At 42.5% G+C, this 21,803-nt stretch overlaps 1 protein-coding gene across 1 annotated transcript in view; it reads left to right on the top strand.

The window, feature by feature from the left end:
- TPH2 (tryptophan hydroxylase 2) overlaps positions 1 to 21,803 on the top strand; it is a 530,115-nt gene that overhangs the window by 245,994 nt on the left and 262,318 nt on the right. Inside the window, exon 8 of the mRNA XM_077265292.1 lies at positions 4,734 to 4,860. Coding sequence (XP_077121407.1) covers positions 4,734 to 4,860 — 127 coding nt within the window. The remainder of the gene's footprint in view (positions 1 to 4,733; positions 4,861 to 21,803) is intronic.

Genomic DNA, 21,803 nt, shown 5'->3' on the forward strand with positions numbered 1-21,803 from the left:
GAGGTGACAAGTAAAGTTTTCCCATATAATATATAGTGCAGATGGGTGCCACCTATACTTGATACATCAGGCCGAAAAGTATGATCACTTTAAAAGTAACACAAAGGACTGAATCTGTCTTACCCAATAAAGTCAGTGCCAGTGGTTGTCCGGCGGCCCCGACGCGCGTTTCGCGTTAGGCTTCACGACCCCCCGAGGAAGCCTAACGCGAAACGCGCGTCGGGGCCGCCGGACAACCACTGGCACTGACTTTATTGGGTAAGACAGATTCAGTCCTTTGTGTTACTTTTAAAGTGATCATACTTTTCGGCCTGATGTATCAAGTATAGGTGGCACCCATCTGCACTATATATTATATGGGAAAACTTTACTTGTCACCTCTAACTGACCTTTGTGTCTGTTATACAGATAGGTATGGTGATTTACCAGGCTTAAGTGGCACTTATCAGCACTATGCACTTTAAGGACATATTATTAATTTATGATACTTACCTGTCCTGGTTATTTATTGGCTGTTCTCTGTCCCCCTGGTGCTATTCACAGTGGCTTTTGTCTGCCATACATGAACTATTTGTGTACCCTGTATGTCTAGTTTTGTATATATTTGTTTAATAATATTTCTAATAAAGAGTTGTCACTATTTTTACCTAGTAGTTTTTGGCGTATCCTTACTCCGTGGTTTGTTGTAGGAGATAATGAGCATACTAACCTGCAATCATGTTCAAGGTAGGAGATTCCGTGTGGTTAGCAACTAAGAATCTGAAGTTAAACGTTCCTTCACAAAAACTTGGACAGAAATTCATTGGCCCTTTCAAGATCAATGGTATTGTGAGCTCTGTGGCCTGCCGGCTGAAGCTGCCTAGGACAATGAAGGTACTCCCAGTTTTTCATGTATCTTTACTAAAGCCTGTATCTCCTAATACCTTCCAGGGACGTGTTGTGCCACCTCTGCTGCCTGTGTTGATTGATGGGCAAGAACAATTTGTGGTGGAGGAAATTATTGATTCCAGGATTCGCAGGAATCGGCTCCAATATCTGATAAGATGGCAGGGATATGCCCCTGAGGAAGACTCTTGGGAGCCTGTGGAAAACATCAATGCCCAACAGAAGATTTCTCATTTTCATCAGAGATTCCCTGAGAAACCAGGTCCAGGATCGTCCTGAGGCTGCTTCTAAGGAGGGAGTAATGTCTGGACTCTGAACATTTTTTACCTTTTGTGCATTACTGCCCTCTTCCAAGATGGCGTCTTTGGTCTCATGTGCACTGTGTCTTCCTGCTATAACACTCCACCCCAGCCTTCAGTCTGTGCTAGAGTATTCTGCCTTGCATCCAGCTCCTGACCTCTGATTACTCCCTGGCTATACACCTGCTCCTGTGAACCTGTGTGGTGATCCTGCTACTCTGCTCTGAGTTCCTGCTGCATACACAAGTTTCCAGTAATCCTCCTTCATCTGCTGCTCGTGTTTACTTCATCTGCATTTGCTGGACATGTAAGCTGCTGCTGCTTTGCTATAACCTGAGACTATTAACCAGGCCTCCCTGGTTGAGCTAAGATATGATTTGAACTGCCTATAAGCATATGTATCTGTGTCTGGACTAAGACAAGGATTTATTCATGTCAAGTATCCTCAAGAATAACTGTGCTTCATAGACTTTCTGCTTGATTGCATTTTTCTCTGAAGACTGCTAAGCTGCGTTTATTATTTGCACCAAGTGTTGTGGACTTGAGTTTCTCTCTGCACCCGTTTGAATCACCGTGTGATAATATAGACTTTACCACTTATAAAACTGTGTGCTGTAGTTGTCTTGTTCCACGCAAAGAGTCTCCTGAGTTTTCCCCTATAATTATTACGGAAATTGAGTGACATGCTCAAGTCTCCACTCCGTATGTTTCGCGGTTGATAGACAGATGAAAAAAATTGGGGGATTGCCTGCCATACATGGGCAATCCCTGGATGTTTTTTTTTGGTGTCTAACAGCCTCGAAACATGCAGTGCGGTGACTTGAGCATGTCACTCGAACATCCACAATATTCGGGGCATACCCAAGCACTCAATGCAAACTGGAATAGCGATCACTTGCGCTCAACTCAAATGATGACATATTCAGTCGTTTTCTTCCACAAATGGTGTATCAGCGTACACAAGAGAAATTGCACAACACATCATGGAGGTTATCTTTCCTGTTACCTTTGTGAAAGTAAAACATTTGGGGCTAAAGTAACAATTTTGTGAAAAAAAGTATAATGTTCATTTTTTCCTTCCACATTCCATCAATTCCTGTGAAGCACCTGAAGGGTTAATAAACTTCTTAAATGTGTTTTTGAGGACTATGAGGGGTGCAATTTTTAGAATGGTGTCACTTTGGGTTATTTTCTGTAATATTGGCCCATCAAAGTCACTTCAAACGTGATGTGGTCCCTAAAAAAATGGTTTTGTAAATTTTGTTGGAAAAATGAAAAATGGCTGATCAACTTTGAACCCTTCTAACTTCCTAACAAAAATTATGTTTAAAAAATGATGGAGATGTCAAGTAGACATGTGGGAAATGGTGTTTATTAACAATTTTGTGTGCTATAACTATCTGATTTAAAGGCATAAAAATATAAATTTTGAAACTTGCAAAATTTTCAATGTTTTTGTCAAATTTTGGATGTTTTCATAAATATACGCAAATCATATAGACCAAAATTACCCCTAACATAAAGTACAATATATCATGAAAAAACATTCTCAGAATCACTGGGATCTGTTGATGCATTCCAGAGTTATCACTTCATAAAGTGACGCTGCTGTGATTTAAAAAAGTTGGCCTGGTCAAAATTAACTCCATAACTAAGGGGTTAATTATGGGAAAATATTCCTCTACTACAGAGTCATGAAATATTGCAACTGGGCCATGAAGTATAGCATGACAATAATTATGTGTAAAAGTTCAAAATGGACATTTACTGTTACCGGCATATCCATAGATGCAATAATTAGTGATGGGTAGGGATGGGCAAACCCAAACAGTAAAGTTCGGGGTCCATACCAAACGCATAATGTCCGTGCACTAACCCTGAACACAGTCTTCTCCAGGAAGTCCATGCTGCTGTTCAGGTTTGGCAGCCTGAACAAAGTTTGTTGAAAGGCTACAGTGCAGCCAATCAAGCTTTGCTGGTGTGGGTACTTCTGGCTTAATCACAGCCATGACAAGTATTGGCATGGATATGATTGGCCAGGCACATTGTGTAAAAACAAAAATGACATGCGGTCTGTTCTATTTTTGAAAACCAACTCAAATAAAGCTGACAGCTGTGGGCTGCAGCCCCCAGGTGTCAGCTTTATATTGGCTGGTTATCAAAAATAGAGGGGCCCCATGCCATAGTTTAAAAGCTAGTGTTGAGCTTTCCGATATCGCAAGTATCGGGTATCGGCCGATATTTGCTGTATCGGAATTCCGATACCGAGTTCCGATATTTTTGTGATATCGGAAATCGGAATCGGAAGTTCCCAGTGTATGGTTCCCAGGGTCTGGAGGAAAGGAGACTCTCCTTCAGGCCCTGGGATCCATATTCATGTAAAAAATAAAGAATAAAAATAAAAAATATGGATATACTCACCCCTCCGGCGGACCCTGGACCTTAGCGGTGTAACCGGGAGCCTCCGTTCCTAAGAATGCAGTGAGTGTAGGACCTGCGATGACGTCGCGGCTTGTGATTGGTCATGTGAGCGGTCACATGAGCGGTCATGCGACCAATCACAAGCCACGACGTCATCGAAGGTCCTTCACTCTGCATTCTTAGGAACGGAGGCTGCCGGTTAGATCGCTAAGGTCCAGGGTCCGCCGGAGGGGTGAGTATATCCATATTTTTTATTTTTATTCTTTATTTTTTACATGAATATGGATCCCAGGGCCTGAAGGAGAGTTTTCTCTCCTTCAGACCCTGGGAACCATCCAGGATACCTTCCGATATTTGTGTCCCATTGACTTGTATTGGTATCGGGTATCGGTATCAGCGAGATCCGATATTTTGCCGGTATTGGCTGATCCAATCCGATACCGATACTTTCGAATATCGGAAGGTATCGCTCAACACTATTAAAAGCATTTAAATAAAATAATTAAATAAAACAATGTGGGGTCCCCTTCATTTTTGATAACCAGCCAAGCTAAAGGAGACAGTTGGGGTCTAATATTCTCAGACTGGGAAGGGGCCAGGGATATTGGCCCTCCCCAGCCTAAAAATAGCAGTCCACAGCCACCCCAGAAAAGGCATATCTGTTAGATGCGCCAAATCTGGCACTTCCCACTAGCCAATATAAAGCTGACAGATAGGGGGCTGCAGCTTGCAGCTGTCATCTTAACTTGCGCTGGTTAGCACAAATGGAGCAGACTGCATGTCATATTTTTTGTACGCAGTGTGCTCTTGCCAATCACAGCCATGCCATAAGTTATCATGGCTATGATTGCATCGGAAGTCCCCACACCTGCAAAGCTTGTTGATATTCTACAGCGCAGTCATTCAACACACTTCATTTGGGCTGCCGAACCTGAACAGTAGCATGGACTTCCTGGAGACATCCGTGTTTGGGGTCCGTGCACGGATACTAGGTTTTCGGTACAGACCCCAATCTTTACCGTTTGGATTCACCCATCCCTAGCAATGATGCATTTTAAAGCAGGTCGTCTGGTATAACACAATGCATATGAAAATCTAACTGCCTGTTTATTTTCTTATCTTTACCAGGGACACCTGTCATGAACTTCTTGGTCATGTTCCATTGCTTGCAGATCCAAAATTTGCCCAGTTTTCCCAAGAAATTGGTCTTGCCTCACTAGGAGCATCTGATGAAGATGTCCAAAAACTGGCAACTGTAAGTTAATATAATATTTGGTATTCCATAATAATATTCAGATTTTTTTTAAGTGTGCATTCTATGGACTGGTAAAAAAGGAAGTAATATTTTGTAATATCTGATTTGCTTATTAGGCTCTGTTCACGTGGCAAATTCCACGTAGAAAATTCAGTATAAGGCGAATGAAAAGGATCTTACAAAAATGTGCAGAACATTTAGCGGGGATTTTAGAGTATTTTTTTCATAAATTATAAGCTTCCTAAATAAAATGTTTTCAGGGAAGAATATAGTGCTAATTTGTAGGGCGGCAAAGAAGTTCCCTATGGTTCCCCTGTTATTGAGACTTGTGTGGATTGAAGAACTGAGCTTTCATTGCAATGAATGAAAAGATCTACACTTTCAGCTATTACCTGATATGTAGGTGCATGCTCCAAACCCTAAGGCTACGTGCCCATGATCAGGAAACAGTAGCGTTTTGGACGCAGCGTATTTTCTAATCACGCGGTTATCTCTATATGTTTTCATTGAACCATGCGGATTTATGACATTTAGTGTATGGCTATGGGTGAAAATACAGAGCTCTCCACTGCAGATACTCACCGTGGGGAGTTTACACAGGGGTAATTAGAAGCACAGTGGGCATGGGATTCCTATAAATCCCATCTACTGTGCTTCTAATGTAGAACACAGCATTTTGGACACAGCGCAGGTGAGATACATGCAAAACACTGTTCTTCCTAATCGTGGGCACGTAGCCTTACAGCTTGGAAAGTAGTATTTGTCTGTTGCTTGGTGAAAAGAATATTATTTTTGCTTTTGTTTTTATAGGGACCTTTTCTTTGTAGGGTAAATTTTCTTCTCAAAATGAAGTTTTTTCACACCTCATATTAGTTTGGTTGCACTTGATTGAATTTACGCTACCTTTCTGATTTTATTTTTTATGGACTGGTGTTCACAATTGAGCTGTATTTTCAAGACCAGCGCTACATAAAGGGGTAAAACAAGACTTTCTTCAAGAAGTCGTGACTTTCCAAATGCAAGCTATTTGCTGTAGTTTACTTGCATTGCCTTCTATAATTGAGTTTATTATAAAAAATTAAATCAAATCCTACTCTATCGTAGTGATCCATTCAGTGTAGAAGTAGCATGTGTTTTGTCCCAAAGCAAATAACTGTACGCTTATCAATACTTAACCTCATCGGCCATTTTACAGCTTATTTTTGCCTATCCAGCACAGGATAGGACATTCTATACTCTGTCTAATGCTGCAGATTTAGTTAATTTGAGTTTTAATAATTGTGATATATTATTTTCGGCTCCTCTAGGGTTGTTGTAACTTGTAAAATACACAGGATTCATTGAAATATGCTCAGATCTTGTGCTTTATGCTTGAGATACACTCAGATCTTGATAAATGACTGGCATGTTATAGCAGAGATGTCTGTCTGACACTATTCAGCCGCTAAATAAAAATGTATATTACCATCTGTTTCCATTAGGTTCAGGCTGAGTTTTCTGATTACGTGATACATTTTGTGTTTGTGCAACAACACGTTTTTCACCTTTTGGAGAGATTGATGAGCTAGTCCCCCGACTCTATTATTAAGAGAAAAAGCAAACCCATGACTTTTTGTCCTCTCATAGTGTTCTCCCGCTGCAGAGAAATAACTTATGGAAATTGGACTCTTTCTAGAGAGAATACAACCAATTTTACAGCCAGCATTATAGAGGATTGCTGTTTACTTATGGAAACGTTGAGCTGTGTCACACATGGATTTAGCAATTTGAAGCAATTGTATAAAGGGCACAGTATGCTGAATTTCGGGTAGCTTCTAGGACATAGCTTTCCATTGCATCAGAATATTAGCATTCTAGCGGCGTGAAATCCCTGTGTTATTAGATAAGCTGATCGTAGACATGAACTTGTCTGCTGACTATTTATTTGCATTTGTTACAGCCTTTTTCGCATTGTGCTTGCAGTTTATGATTTTGTTCTCTCTTATAATAGAGAAAATATATTATAATAGGAGCACATTTAATGGCGCACATTTAGGAAGCCGCTCAGCCTATAACCTGTTTGGAACCCTTCAAATCTCTTTTGGAATAATTAAGTTGAGAAAAACCTAAATGAATCGCACACTACAACAGATTGGAAAAGCATAAGCAGGTATACGAGCAACAGGTTTTTTTTTATGCTGAAGCGGTAATAAAACCTTTTATCAATCTGCACTTGCCAGGCCCACAGCCAATGGAACAGCGCTGCTGGAATGTTTTGCTGTATAATCTGACTATTTCCAATTCCCATTGCACAGTGTTGTATGATTTTGTTATGGTTGATTCATTCTTTATAATGTGAATGTTTGGTCTTTCTAGGGCATGACAGATTTGTTTATATGGCATTTCGTATTTTTCCATCTACTCGGTGATAGCGGATCTGCTGTCTGCTCTGTCAATATGTATATTGTCTTGGATGAAAAAAAATGCTTTCCAAAATGGGGTTAAATGAGGATAGAAGATCCATCTTGATCTTTTAAATAACACCTTATATACATCTTTATCTATGCAATGGGACCTAAGTGGTAAGGTTTCTCATTGTGAAGAGTGACATGCCTAGCATGTCAGTATAAGGAGATGTATATGCCATGCAATGCAATTCACTGCATATAAGTCTCTTTACACTGACTTTCCAGGCATGATACTCTCCACAAAGAAAAATGTTACCCCTTAGGTCCCAGTCAGAAGCTTCTCAGACAGATAAATCAGATCTCGTACTTTGACTTGATGAGAGGCAACACCCTGAAACACTGTTTCTGTAAATTGAGATTTTGGTTTGGCTTTTATCCTAAGTCATATGGTATGGCTCATTGAAGGATCTCTACTTCCAATAGGTGGCAATAGAGTTTGAGTCCTTTTCCTCTCCGACGAGGCAATTAGCATTTCTATGCAATAACATATGTACCTTTACAATCAGTGATATCTTTGTTATGATTAGTGTTGAGCGATACCGTCCGATACTTGAAAGTATCGGTATCGGATAGTATCGGCCGATACCCGAAAAGTATCGGATATCGCCGATACCGATACCCGATACCAATACAAGTCAATGGGACACCAAGTATCGGAAGGTATCCTGATGGTTCCCAGGGTCTGAAGGAGAGGAAACTCTCCTTCAGGCCCTGGGATCCATATTACTGTGTAAAATAAAGAATTAAAATAAAAAATATTGATATACTCACCTCTCCGAAGGCCCCTGGACATCACCGCTGGTAACCGGCAGCCTTTAGGGCCTTCCATGACGTCACGGCTTGTGATTGGTCGCGTGGCGGTCACATGAGCGGCACGCGACCAATCAGAAGCCGTGACATCATGGAAGGCCCTAAACGCGCTCATTTTAAGCAAAGAAGGCTGCCGGTTACCAGCGGTGATGTCCAGGGGCCTCCGGAGAGGTGAGTATATCAATATTTTTTATTTTAATTCTTTATTTTACACAGTAATATGGATCCGATACCGATTCCCGATACCACAAAAGTATCGGATCTCGGTATCGGAATTCCAATACCGCAAGTATCGGCCGATACCCGATACTTGCGGTATCGGAATGCTCAACACTAGTTATGATGCTCAAAATGGCACTTAAATGTTAGAAGCTAGTGTATTAAAGGCTACCGTTAAGTCGAGGCCATTATACAGTAGTATGTGTGTTTTAGCCATTTTCATGATACAATTTGCCTCAATGTGACTACAGGTACCCAGGATTGTTTCATCTATTATGACCAGGAACTGGATCCATCTTCTCCCCGCGCCGTATATATGTGCATTTTGTTCTCTTAAAATTGACAAACTACTACCTGTCAATATGCAATGCTTACATGTGGTGTGTATGAATAGTACTGTTGAACCTGTAATGCTTGATGCCTAGGTGTTTTCTATAAAAATATTGACAATTTGGTGAACGTATTCAAGGACCCTTTTATAAGACATATGTTATGGTTATATAATAGTTAAACAAAAGAGAATAGAATTCTAAATAGTGAAAAAATATACCTTATTTGTAACTGCAACCATTTATATTTCTATGGAAACATTGTACTTTCCTTAAGGCACAATAATAAAACTCTTTTCTCCAGTCTTAAGACAAGTTGTCATCTTCTGAGGAATGCAAGGGTGGAGGTTTTCTAGCATATCAGCAATTCAGATAACTATCACTAATATTTATCAGTACTGCATAGTGATGTGCTAAAAAGTAATTAGCAGTACCATGGGGAATCCATTGTTGTCACTTGCTGGCTGTAATAACTGTTGATTATTTGTTTTTTGCTTAGTAATTATGCACTAAGGGGTTTGTACTAGGGTTCCCCAATATCTCTGGAAGCCACATAACAATGAATAGAGAAGAGTTTTGAATGCCTGACTGGCGCACCATTCAGATGGGGCTTTACAGAGCTCAATTCTCAGGAGCAATGGAGGTCCCAGCAATGCTCAAGGTGGACTTAGTCCATAAGTGCCATGCTACTTTGGTAAATTAAGATTACATTGTTTCCAACAAATTTAGGACCAAAGAGGTTGTAAAGATTACAGTTCCAATATTCACATAAAAGTGTTTTTTAAAAATAAGGCTACTTTCACACTAGCATTGGCACGGGGCTGTCGCTATGCGTACGTGTTGTGAAAATAATGCACGACATGGGCAGCGGAAGCAGTTTTACAATGCTTCCGTTGCCCATTGTGAAGTCCGGGGAGGAGGGGGCGTAGTTCCGGCCGCGCATGCGTCGTTGGAAATGGCGGTCCCGACGCATGAAAAAACGATACATGTAACGGTTTTGTGCCGACTGGCCGACGCTTCCAGTGTGCGATGCTTGCGACGTATGGACATACGTCGCAATGCGCCGCTAATGTAAGTATATATTTCCAGCCCTTGGGACGAGTGGCATGCCACCTGTGAGTTGGGAACTCTGATGTCGAATGGCACTACAATTCTCCTATCTGGCATAAAACTTTCAATGGGATCTGCTTCCTCAGGATAAATATATAGTTGAATACGTTGGTATCCGCCGTTCAGCTTGCATGTCTGAGACTCGGCACAGCAGGCTTGATGACAGCTCTAGATCATGCGTGCGTAGCCTCAGTCTGTAGAGCAAAGACTGGAGAAGTGGAATATGTGGGGTCATCTTACTGTGCAGGGAGCTGTGGGGGCCATCGTAATGTGTGTGAGGGATTGTGGAGACCATCATACTGTGTGTGGAGACTGGATGATCACACGTACTGGCACCTGAGAAGCAGCAGTACAGTTAGCGCTGTTCCCTGGTGCCGGATGCTGAAGATGGCTCTCATCATTCTCCCCTGCTCTGCCAGCGATCGACACGAGCAAAGGAGAATGATGAGCGTTATATTCAAGTGATAACAGTGATAGGAACAGCATCTGATGGAACTATTACTCCCATCAGCTTATACCTGCTGCCGCTAATAACAGTGAGAGCTGGAGGCGGCTGAAGGGAGCATTCATCAGCCGAGGCCTGCGCTATAAATAAATAAATGAAAATAACTGTGTGTGTTCCCTTGTATTATTGATAACCAGCCAAGCAAAATTGACAGCTGGGGGCTGCAACCCTCAGCTGTCAGGCTGGTAATCAAGAATAGAGGGTTCCCCACCCTGTTTTTTTTAATTATTTAAATATATACTTAAAAAAACGGCTTGGAGGGTCTGGTATTCTCAGGCTGGTAAGATGCCATGGATATTGACCCCCCCAGCCTTAAAATAGCAACCCGCAGCAGCCCAGAAAAGGCACATCTATTAGATGCGCCAGTTCTGGCGGTTTTGTTGGCTGTCCCCACTTGCCTTGTAATAATAATTATAATAATGTGTTAATTATATTAAAAGGGATGTGTCAACTAATTTTTTTCACCAATTGAAAAGTAAAGTATTAATGTTTTAAATAAAAAACAAAATTTTTTTATTGGTGTAAACTATGAAGAATAAGACTATGTGCACATGGTGCAGATTTGCTTGTGTATAATTCTGTGCGGATTCTGTCTCTCTTGGCAGAAAATGCAGTTAAAATTCCACGCGGATTTGATGTGCTTTTGATGCAGATTTGATGCGGATTTTCAATAAAGATATATAATTTAAAAAAAGTGATGTCATTTCTAGCGATGAGTGAATATACTCGTTACTCGAGATTTCCCGAGCATGCTCGGGGGTCCTCCGAGTATTTTTTAGTGCTCGGAAATTTAGTTTTTCTTACCGCAGCTGAATAATTTACATCTGTTAGCCAGCATAAGTACATGTGGGGGTTGCCTGGTTGCTAGGGAATCCCCACATGTACTTATTCTGGCTAACAGATGTAAATCATTCAGCTGCGGCAATAAAAACTAAATTTCCGAGCACTAAAAAATACTCGGAGGACACCCGAGCGTGCTCGGGAAATCTCGAGTAACGAGTATATTCGCTCATCACTAGTCATTTCCTTGTTCAACCTCTTCAGCCAGATACCCTCATTAATATTAAATAAAGACACACCCACAGAAAAAAATTGACATGAGGTCCCCCTATAAAATCTAACCATCAAAGACAAGGCAGACAACTGCGGTCTGATACTAATAGCCTGGGAAGGGACCATGTATATTGGCATCCCACAGCCTGAAAACATCAGCTCTCAGCTGCCCCAGAAATGGTGTATCTTATATATGCACCAATTCTGGCACTTAGCCTGGCTCTTCCCACTTGCTCTGAAGCAGTGGCAAGTGTTGTAATATTTCTAGGGGTTGATGTCACTTTTGAATTGTTTGGTGACTTCAAACCCACGGCTTAGTAATGGAGAAGCTTCAATAAGACACCTATCCATTACTAATCCTATAGTTACATGGTAATTAAAGACACAGCCAGAATAAAATCTTTTATTTGACATAATCACACATACTCCTTTATTGAATCTTAATTTACCATACTTACTGAACGCCTAATCCCCGAATCCCTCGATCTCCTGCAACAAAAATAACATAATAAACTAATATAAATACTCCCTGTTCGACGTAGTCCATTTACTGAGTGTCCCACGTCAAACTCACGTGCAGAACAGTTGTGACTGCTCTACCTGGCCTCAGGTATTACACTGACAGGAGCTCATCACTCCTGCAGTGCATCACTGAGAGTTCACCACAGTTCATGCTCTCGCTTACGGCACCACTGTGTGAGAATTTTCTCACGCAGCGGTGCCGCAAGTGAGAACCAGATCTGATCAGCTGATGAACTCCGGTGAACTCTCACAGCAGTGCAGTGATACACTACGGGAGGTAACACCTCCTGTCAGTGTATCACTGGAGGCCGTGTAGAGTAGTCACATCTCTCGATGTGACTGTTCTACACATGAGATTGCCGTGCGACGCTCGTTATTAAATGGACTACGGCAGAAAGGTAAGTAAATGTTGGTTATTATTTTATTTTTGTTGCTGGAGACGCGGGTGTCAGGGATTAGGTGTTTGGTGAGTATGAATGTTTTTTTATTTTTTTTTTACAATTGAACACAGTTGTCTGATGATAGGACTCCTATCCCATCATTGGCTCATGCTGTCACTGTTATATGTGACAGCAGACATAGCCAGATGGGAGTAGTAGTCCCATCAGATGATGCCTGGCTACACACACAGACACCCGCAGACAGACACACAGACACCCGCACACACACAGACACCCGCACACAGCCGCACAGACATCCGCACACACAGACACACACACAGACAGACAGACCTGCACAAATTCTCCGCTCACACATAGTCTCCTCCCACAAACATATTCTCTGCCCACACACTCTTCTTCCTTCTTTTCTGCAGTGTTTTTGGCAAGCAAATCTGCAGCAAATCCACAGCCCTTTACACACCTGCCATTTGGCTACCGATTTGACTGACTCAATGTCAGTCAATGGGTGCAGAAATGCTGCAGATCCACAAAAAGAATTGACATGCTGTGGAAAATAAAATGCTGCGAATCAGTGCTGCATTTTCCACAGCATGACCAATTTTGGATTCCCATTGACTAACATTGCTTGAGCAATCCTTTGCAGATTTGGTGCAATTCCGCAAAGAAAAAATCTGCAGATCCGCAACAAATCCACAACATGTGCACATAGCCTAATTTATATAGTTTTGATATTTTCCACTTTTAAACACTAGAGAGAGCAGTTGCTGAAATTTGCCATTAAAACCTTATGTTCTGCTAGATGGCATTGCAACTGCTGTAAATGTGGGCGGGATCTGCTTACATATGTGTGATGCCCCCCCCCCCCCATATCCCCTCCCCTTCTGGGCATCTGCAAAAGGATAAGAGAGGATGAAGTTTAGGATCAAACTGCAGATCCATTTTGTTGGTGACTGCAAAGTGATACTGAGATGTGGAAAGTGTCTTCGCAGACCGCTGGCATCACCAATTCTGTTAGTTGGTGCTGCTCACTGTATCACATGTTGGAATTAGATATGTGGACTGTATCACATTCTAGAACTAGATATGAGAACTTTATTATGTGCTGGGATTAGAGACTTGACTGCATCACAAACTGGGATTAGATATGAGGACTGTATCACGCACTGGTTTTATATACGCAGACTGTATCACCCGCTGTGATTAGAAACATAGACTGTATAATGTTATGGGATTGGATACACAGACAGTATCATGCAATGGGATTAGATACTTGGCTCAGAAGAGTGTATCATGCTCTGGGATTAGATATGAGGACTATATAACTTGTAGGGACTAGATACATGGGTTGTATCACATGCTGAGATTAGATATTTGAACTCTATCACAAGATGTAATTAGATACAAGGCTCAGCGGAGTATATCATGAGCTCAGATTGAATACCTGAACTGTATCACATGCTACGATTAAATATACAGACTGTATAATGTGCTGGGATTAGATAAATGGCTCAGTGGAGCGTATCACATGCTGGGATTAGATACATGGACAATATCATGCACTCAAAATAGATACGCAAACTGTATCACTCTCTGAGATTCTATATGCGGACTGTGTCACATGCTGGCATTCAATACACAAACAGTATCACATGCTGGGATTCGATAACCTGCTTGTATTACACAGGACGGGATTTAGATACAGGATTCAGCATAGTGTATCACACATAATGGGATTTGATCTAGGCCTAAACGTAGTGTATTACATGATGAGATTAGGTACATTGCTCAGCACAGTGTATCACACAGGATGGTATTAGATACATGAAGGGTATAACATAACTGGGGTTAGATACATAAAGTGTACCATACAGGATGGGCTTAGATACATGGAGTGTACCACACATGATGGTATTAGATAAACAAAGAGTATCATTTCACACAGAATGTGATTAGTTAAGCTGGTTTCACACTTGCGTTTTGATCTGCAGCGTTTGTAAAAAAAATGCAGGTGGTGAAAAAACGCATGTAAACGCGTGCAAATGCTGCGTTTTTTAGACGCATGCGTTTTTGCATGCAGAAAAAAAATGCGGCGTTTTGACGCGTTTACATGCGTTTTTTCCTGCGTTTTTGAAACACATGCTGAGAAGTGTGTGACAGCTGCCAATCATCAAAATCAACTAGAAAACCCACTATTAATAGAATTAGCTAGGGTTAGGGTTAGGGTTAGGATCCCTAGGGTTAGGGGTAGCTTTTTATTAGAAGAATGTCCTGGTCACCAGGTCACTCATAAGCCACCCCCCACCATCAAGGTGATAAAGGGATCCAAACCCTTTTCTGAGGAAAAAATTATGGAATCATGAAAAACAAACAAACAAAAAAACACTCCAAAACATCACTAGTATTTTGTTGCACCACCTGTGGCTTTTATAGCAGCTTGCAGTCTCTGAGGCATGGACTTAATGAGTGACAAACAGTACTCTTCATCAATCTGGCTCCAACGTTCTCTGATTGCTGTTGCCAGATCATCTTTGCAGGTTGGAGCCTTGTCATGGACCATTTTCTTCAACTTCCACCAAAGATTTTCAATTGCACTGAGATCCGGACTATTTGCAGGCCATGACATTGACCTTATGTGTCTTTTTTCAAGGAATGTTTTCACAGTTTTTGCTCTATGGCAGGATGCATTATCATCTTGAAAAATGATCTCATCATCCCCAAACATTGTTTCAATTGATGGGATAAGAAAAGTGTCCAAAATATCAACATAAACTTGTGCATTTATTGAAGATGTAATGACAGCCAGCACCCCAGTGCCTTTACCTGACATGCAGCCCCATAATATCAATGACTGTGGAAATTTGCATGTTCTCTTCAGGCACTCATCTTTATAAATCTCATTGGAACGGCACCAAACAAAAGTTCCAGCATCATCAACTTGCCCAATGCAGATTTGTGATTCATCACTGAATATGACTTTCATCCAGTCATCCACAGTCCACAATTGCTTTTCATTAGCCATTGTAACCTTGTTTTTCTCTGTTTAGGTGCTAATTATGGCTTTTGTTTAACTTTTCTGTATGTAAATCCCATTTCCTTTAGGCGGTTTCTTACAGTTCGGTCACAGAAGTTGACTCCAGTTTCCACCCATTTGTTCCTCATTTGTTTTGTTGTGCATTTCCTCCAAAACGGAGACATATTGCTTTAAGTTTCTGATCTTGACTCTTTGATGTCTTCCTTGATCTACCAGTATGTTTGCTTTTAACAACCTTCCCATGTTGTTTGTATTTGGTCCAGATTTTAGACACAGCAACCAACATCGTTTGCAACATTGCATTTTGATTTACTCTCTTTTAAGAATTTGATAATCCTTTCATTTGTTTCAATTGACATCTCTCGTTTTGGAGCCATGATTCATGTCAGTCCACTTGGTGCAACAGCTCTCCAAGGTGTAATCACTCCTTTTTAGATGCAGACTAATGAGCAGATCTGATTTGATGCATGTGTTAGTTTTGGGTATGAAAATTTACAGGGTGATTCCATAATTTTTTCCTCAGAATTGAGTGATTCCATAATTTTTTCCCTATGTTTGGTTAAAAAAAATAACCATTACTGACTACCACATTTTTTGTTCTTCATTTCTTTTAGTGTTTCTTAATGCCAGAAAGTTGCCATTTGAAATGACTTTAGTTTTGTGCCATGTCTTTGAGCTGCTTTTTTTCTACAAAATTAAACAACTGAATGAACATCCTCCAAGGCCAGTGAGTCCCTAATTTTTGCCAGGGGTTGTATATTAGGCCAGCTATATTGTTACATGACTCTGTCAGTGTTCGCCTGGCAGCTCTAAAAATGGATATCACGAACAGACTTGTCACAAGCCACTCCATTTATCAGGTCCCAGTGTAGCCTGGGCCTTCATCCTTTAACCCCTCTGCAGAGATCTAGGGCAGCACTTGGTGGTTGGTGGGTGTAATTTATATGGATATATGTACAGCCAAATTTCCTCTCTTTTTTGATGCAATAAGATTTTTATTATCACTAGTCAGCTTAATATTTGGTGTATACACTAAGAAAATCTCTAATTGCAATAAACAGACATTTCCCCCCAAAAAGTATTTTTTGACATTTGTTTGGCTATTTAAAAGTCAGGATATAGTTTCCTAAACTTTTCTGTAATTGACTATATAGGTCAAATGTAAGCAAATAATAAAAAGTACTATATGATAGAGTCAATGAGAGATAGATGCTACATTGGCCTAGAGTTGCATACCCTTGTTATGTGTGGATGGAAGGTGATTTCAAACCGTTCTGACAAATGTATTTGCTAAATAAGGTGTCAGCCTGGCCCTGGCTATTCCGATAACACCATTGTTTTGGGTAATTGGTACTTAAGCTGTTCCCAATAAATAGATTTATCATGAGTTCACTGCCTGTTAAAGGCAATTTGGCAGCAGGTTTTTGCTATTTAATCTAAAAACACCATGATGTAGTGGAAGAGACCCTGATTCCAGTGATGACCCTGATTTTGCCGTTTAAATACAATCATTATTTTATGAGCAGGAGATTATCACTGCAGGACCAGCTGCCTTGTGTGTCATAGTCTGTCTACAACCCCCCTAACACTGATGAGCAGCTCTCTGTCACTATACAGTGTACATAGAAAGCTGCTAATCAGTGGTGTGGGCGGGCTATACAGGGCTCAGCATTCTCAGCTCTGCTAGATCCGCAGCAGAGAAAACTGTGATTCTGCCACAACTGTTGCACCCAGTAAACCAAGAGATATATAGCTGGAATCAGGGTCTCTGTCCCTACATCAGGCTACTGTCAGATTACATAGAAAAAACTCACTTTAATCGCTTCATTTTTGGTGACTGCTGATATAGTTGCTTGTTGCAAAGTACATATTCTACTTTGCCTTTAGTTTATTTTTCCTGCAGGGCAATGTTATATCATATACAATTGTAACTACTCGACCTTTAAATAAACATTTCCGTGATACCGTGCTTGCGTTTAGTTGGAAAGAGTTATCCTTCTTCTGCTTATGGATAAGACAGAAGTGGGTAAAATTTCAAGAAACAATCATGCCATAATTGAATCCGCAGTAAGGGCACCTTCCGGTGAAGTGCTGCTGCTTTGTATCATGTAATTGTTATACACATCTTTGAAGGATTAGGACACTCCTGGAAAGGACAATGGTCTCAAGCAAATTGATTTATTAATTCCTCCATAATTTCTTCCAGCGGCATGACCTCCATGAGTACAGCACCTGCTTTTCCTAGCCCGAGCCTGATTGCTTATTCTCCTCTTATAAAAATGGCCATTTTTTCCTGTTTCCATGACATTTCTCTGGTAATGCAACCGATGCCCCAAGGTCTCCAGCGGAGCTTATTTATAATCTTGCTTGCAGATATTTAACCCTAGATTTCAGCTGCTCCCAGACTGATTGCTTTTCCTGCCTTTGTTTCTGCTGCGGCGGTTTTCAGATAATACATTATTTGTGTGAAATCAATATTTCTAAGGAAAGATATGCAACATGAGACGTACATCCTCTGCCTCCGAATCCTTCCTAATTTGTAATTCTCTTTCAGGCTGTAACATAGTTACTATTTTATTATTTTTATATATATTGATTTTTAATATGTTTTGTAAAAAATAATTTAACTTTAGTAGTTGTACTTTTCCCTCGGGGCTTTATTGTTTTAGCCATAAAATACTGTCAATAACTGCAAGGTAACAGCTTGTGAATTGAATGTGTTTATCATTGCGATGATACGATAGTTTTATCATCTTTATTTAAGATGACATTATATTCTCCCTGGGTTTTTTTCTTTAAATGCTTAAAATAAGACTTCAAAGGGTAGTTACATTTTTCTTATGCATAAATTATCAGTGTTATACTCACATTTTTATTGATGGTAAAGAGACTGCTAGAGTCAAATTCTGATACATTCTTTGGAATGCTGCAGTTTTGTGTCAGTTTTTCATGGTGTTTTTTTGGGGAAAATGTCAGAAGTGGATTAAATATTTTTAGAAATGTAGAAGAAGTACAGGTGATCTATTTCAAGTGTCTATTTCTGTTAATGTTGATGATTATGGCCAGGGGTGGATTAAGGGTAGCCAGGGCCCCGGGCTGTTCAGACGCTGTGGGCCCCCCCCCCCCCGGTCATGTGACGGGGGTCATGTGACGGGGGTCATGTGATACCCAAACCAGATTATTCCAGAAAAATGGCCGGGCCCTACTCTACTGTAACCTATTAAATATTTGTTAAAATCTGCAATACAATTTAGGTATATTTTGACCAATAATATCACATACAAGGAATAAATACCACCGCGCCATGACCAGACCACAAATTACAACCACAGTGATCGAATAATATCACATACAAGGAACAAATACCACTGCACCATGTCAAGACCACATATTACCACCACTTGGTGACCAAATAGCACATTCAAGGGACAAATACCACAACACCATTTCCAGACCACATATTACCACCACATAGTGACTGAATACTACAACACTGATCAGTAATAAAAAAAAACACAATACTATCACCATAAGTGCCAGTATTCACAGGAGATCTGTACTTAGTATGCAGTGTCTGTGTAGAGGTAATACAGAGATCACTGGTGACATTGTACACAGGACCTCTGTATATAGTATACAGTGTATAATGTCAGTGTATAGGTAACACACAGACTCACCAGTGACGTCTCTAGGTGAAGTCCTTCATCTTTCATCCAGCACAGACCGTCATCATTTCTTCCAGCAAGGACTCGTCTCTGCAGGAAATAACACAGTTATCTAGAGCTCCACTTGCAAAACACATTACTTAATTTTTCACAACTTCTACATTACACCACATGGAGAAAAAAAGGCGATATAGTGTCACTCTGCACAATAACAGGACCGTCCCCCCATTTAAAACAGTATACTCAAAAAATAGAATAAATACATCACTGCAGTAATAATATCCCTTAATTAGCCCCTATGGTAATAATATTCCCCATCCTGGCCCCGTGTGTCTCATTCCTGGCTCCAGCCATATGTTCTCCCATCCTGCCCTCATGAGTATCCATTCTGCCCCATATGATCTCCCCATCCTGCCCCATCTGTCTCCATCGTATTCTCCTGCCCCATGATCCAATCCTGCCCCATGTCTTTCATTCTGCCCCGTGTATCCAATCATGCCCGTGTCTACATTCTGCCCATGCCTCCAGTCCTGCCCCCAGTGTGTCCAGCATATTACCCCTAGTGTGTCCAGCATATTACCCCCAGTGTGTCCAGTATATTGCCCCAGTATGTCCAGCAATCTGCCCCAGTATGTCCAGAATTGCCCTCAGACAGTGTCTCCAGCAATCTGCCCCAGTGTCTGACTCCAGCATATTGCCCGCAGTGTGTCCAGCATTGCCCCAGACAGTGTGTCCAGCAATCTGCCCCAGTGTGTCCAGCATATTACCACCAGTGTCTCCAGCAATCTGCCCCAGTGTGTCCAGCATATTACCACCAGTGTCTCCAGCAATCTGCCCCAGTGTCTCCAGCAATCTGCCCCAGTGTGTCCTCCAGCAATCTGCCCCAGTGTCTCCAGCAATCTGCCCCAGTGTGTCCTCCAGCATTGCCCCACTGTTTCCAGCAATCTGCCCCACTGTCTCCAGCAATCTGCCCCAGTGTGTCCTCCAGCATTGCCCCACTGTCTCCAGCAATCTGCCCCACTGTCTCCAGCAATCTGCCCCACTGTCTCCAGCAATCTGCCCCACTGTCTCCAGCAATCTGCCCCAGTGTGTCCTCCAGCATTGCCCCACTGTCTCCAGCAATCTGCCCCACTGTCTCCAGCATTGCCCCAGTGTCTCCAGCAATTTTCCCCCTTGTGTCCAGCAATCTGCCCCAGTGTCTCCAGCAATCTGCCCCAGTGTCTCCAGCAATCTGCCCCAGTGTGTCCTCCAGCATTGCCCCACTGTCTCCAGCAATCTGCCCCAGTGTCTCCAGCAATCTGCCCCAGTGTGTCCTCCAGCATTGCCCCACTGTCTCCAGCAATCTGCCCCACTGTCTCCAGCAATCTGCCCCCACTGTCTCCAGCAATCTGCCCCACTGTCTCCAGCAATCTGCCCCAGTGTGTCCTCCAGCATTGCCCCACTGTCTCCAGCAATCTGCCCCACTGTCTCCAGCAATCTGCCCCACTGTCTCCAGCAATCTGCCCCACTGTCTCCAGCAATCTGCCCCAGTGTGTCCTCCAGCATTGCCCCACTGTCTCCAGCAATCTGCCCCACTGTCTCCAGCATTGCCCCACTGTCTCCAGCAATTTTCCCCCTTGTGTCCAGCAATCTGCCCCAGTGTCTCCAGCATTGCCCCCAGTGTCTCCAGCATTGCCCCCAGTGTCTCCAGCATTGCCCCCAGTGTCTCCAGCAATCTGCCCCAGTGTCTTCAGCAATCTGCCCCAGTGTCTCCAGCAATCTGCCCCAGTGTCTCCAGCAATCTGTCCCAGTGTGTCCTCCAGCATTGCCCCCAGTGTGTCCACCGTCCGTTAGCATATCAATAAAACAAAACAAAACAAAAAACAGTCTCCTCACCTGACCAGCTTTCCCGGCGCTGAGCTCCCTCCAGCAGCGCACACTCGCCGGCGACTGACAATGACGTCAGACGCCGGCGACGTGTGCGCTGCGGCCGACTTCAGCTGCCAGCCTCCATTGGCTGGCGGCTGTTGTTAACCATTGACGTGCGGGCGCGAGCCCGCACATCCATAGGAAACCGCCGCAGCGCCGGAAGGGGCCCGGTGAGCAGATGAGAAGGGGCCCGATGCGGGCCCCCTCTCTCTGCCCACCGGGTCCGGTGGCACATAAATGCCGGCGGGCATTCTCACACTCAGGCGGATTATCAGAGGCGGGTGGTCAGTCTGTGCGGTAGCCCAGGGCCCCCCCACACCACTAGGCCCTGGGCTACCGCCCATATTGACCCTCTGATAATCCGCCCCTGATTATGGCTTACAGCCAATAAAAACCCAAAAGGCATTATTTCAGTAAATTAGAATAATTAACAAAAAACACGTGCAAAGGCTTCCTAAGCATTTAAAGGGAATCTGTCACCTCAAATTGGCAGGCTATGTAAATGCCCTGTGTCCGGTCTGATGGGTGGTGTTTCATCTTCTTTTCTCCACCTCATCCTTCCCCCGCTGTCCACAATATTTTTGTGAATTTCAGTAGGTGTCCTCCATAGTTCGCGCGTGCGGAATGCAATCTTGCCTCGCGCACGCGCAGTGTGCTTTGCCCAACTGCGAGGAAAGCCGAAAAGCATTACTGCGCATGCGCTGGCACACTATGTCCCGGAAGTATTTAGCTGTGTTCCGGGACATAGTGTGTCGGCGAATGCACAGTAATGCTTTTCGGCTTGCCTGCAGTTGGGCAAAGCATACTGCGCGTGCGCGAGGCAAGATTGCATTGCGCACGCACGAACTATGGAGGACACCTACTTAAATTCACGAAATTATTGCGGACAGCGGGGGAAGGATGAGGTGGAGAAAAGAAGATGAAACACCGCCCATCAGACCGG

This window comes from Ranitomeya variabilis, chromosome 5, assembly GCF_051348905.1.
Source record: "Ranitomeya variabilis isolate aRanVar5 chromosome 5, aRanVar5.hap1, whole genome shotgun sequence".
In the NCBI taxonomy this organism is placed as follows: domain Eukaryota; kingdom Metazoa; phylum Chordata; class Amphibia; order Anura; family Dendrobatidae; genus Ranitomeya; species Ranitomeya variabilis.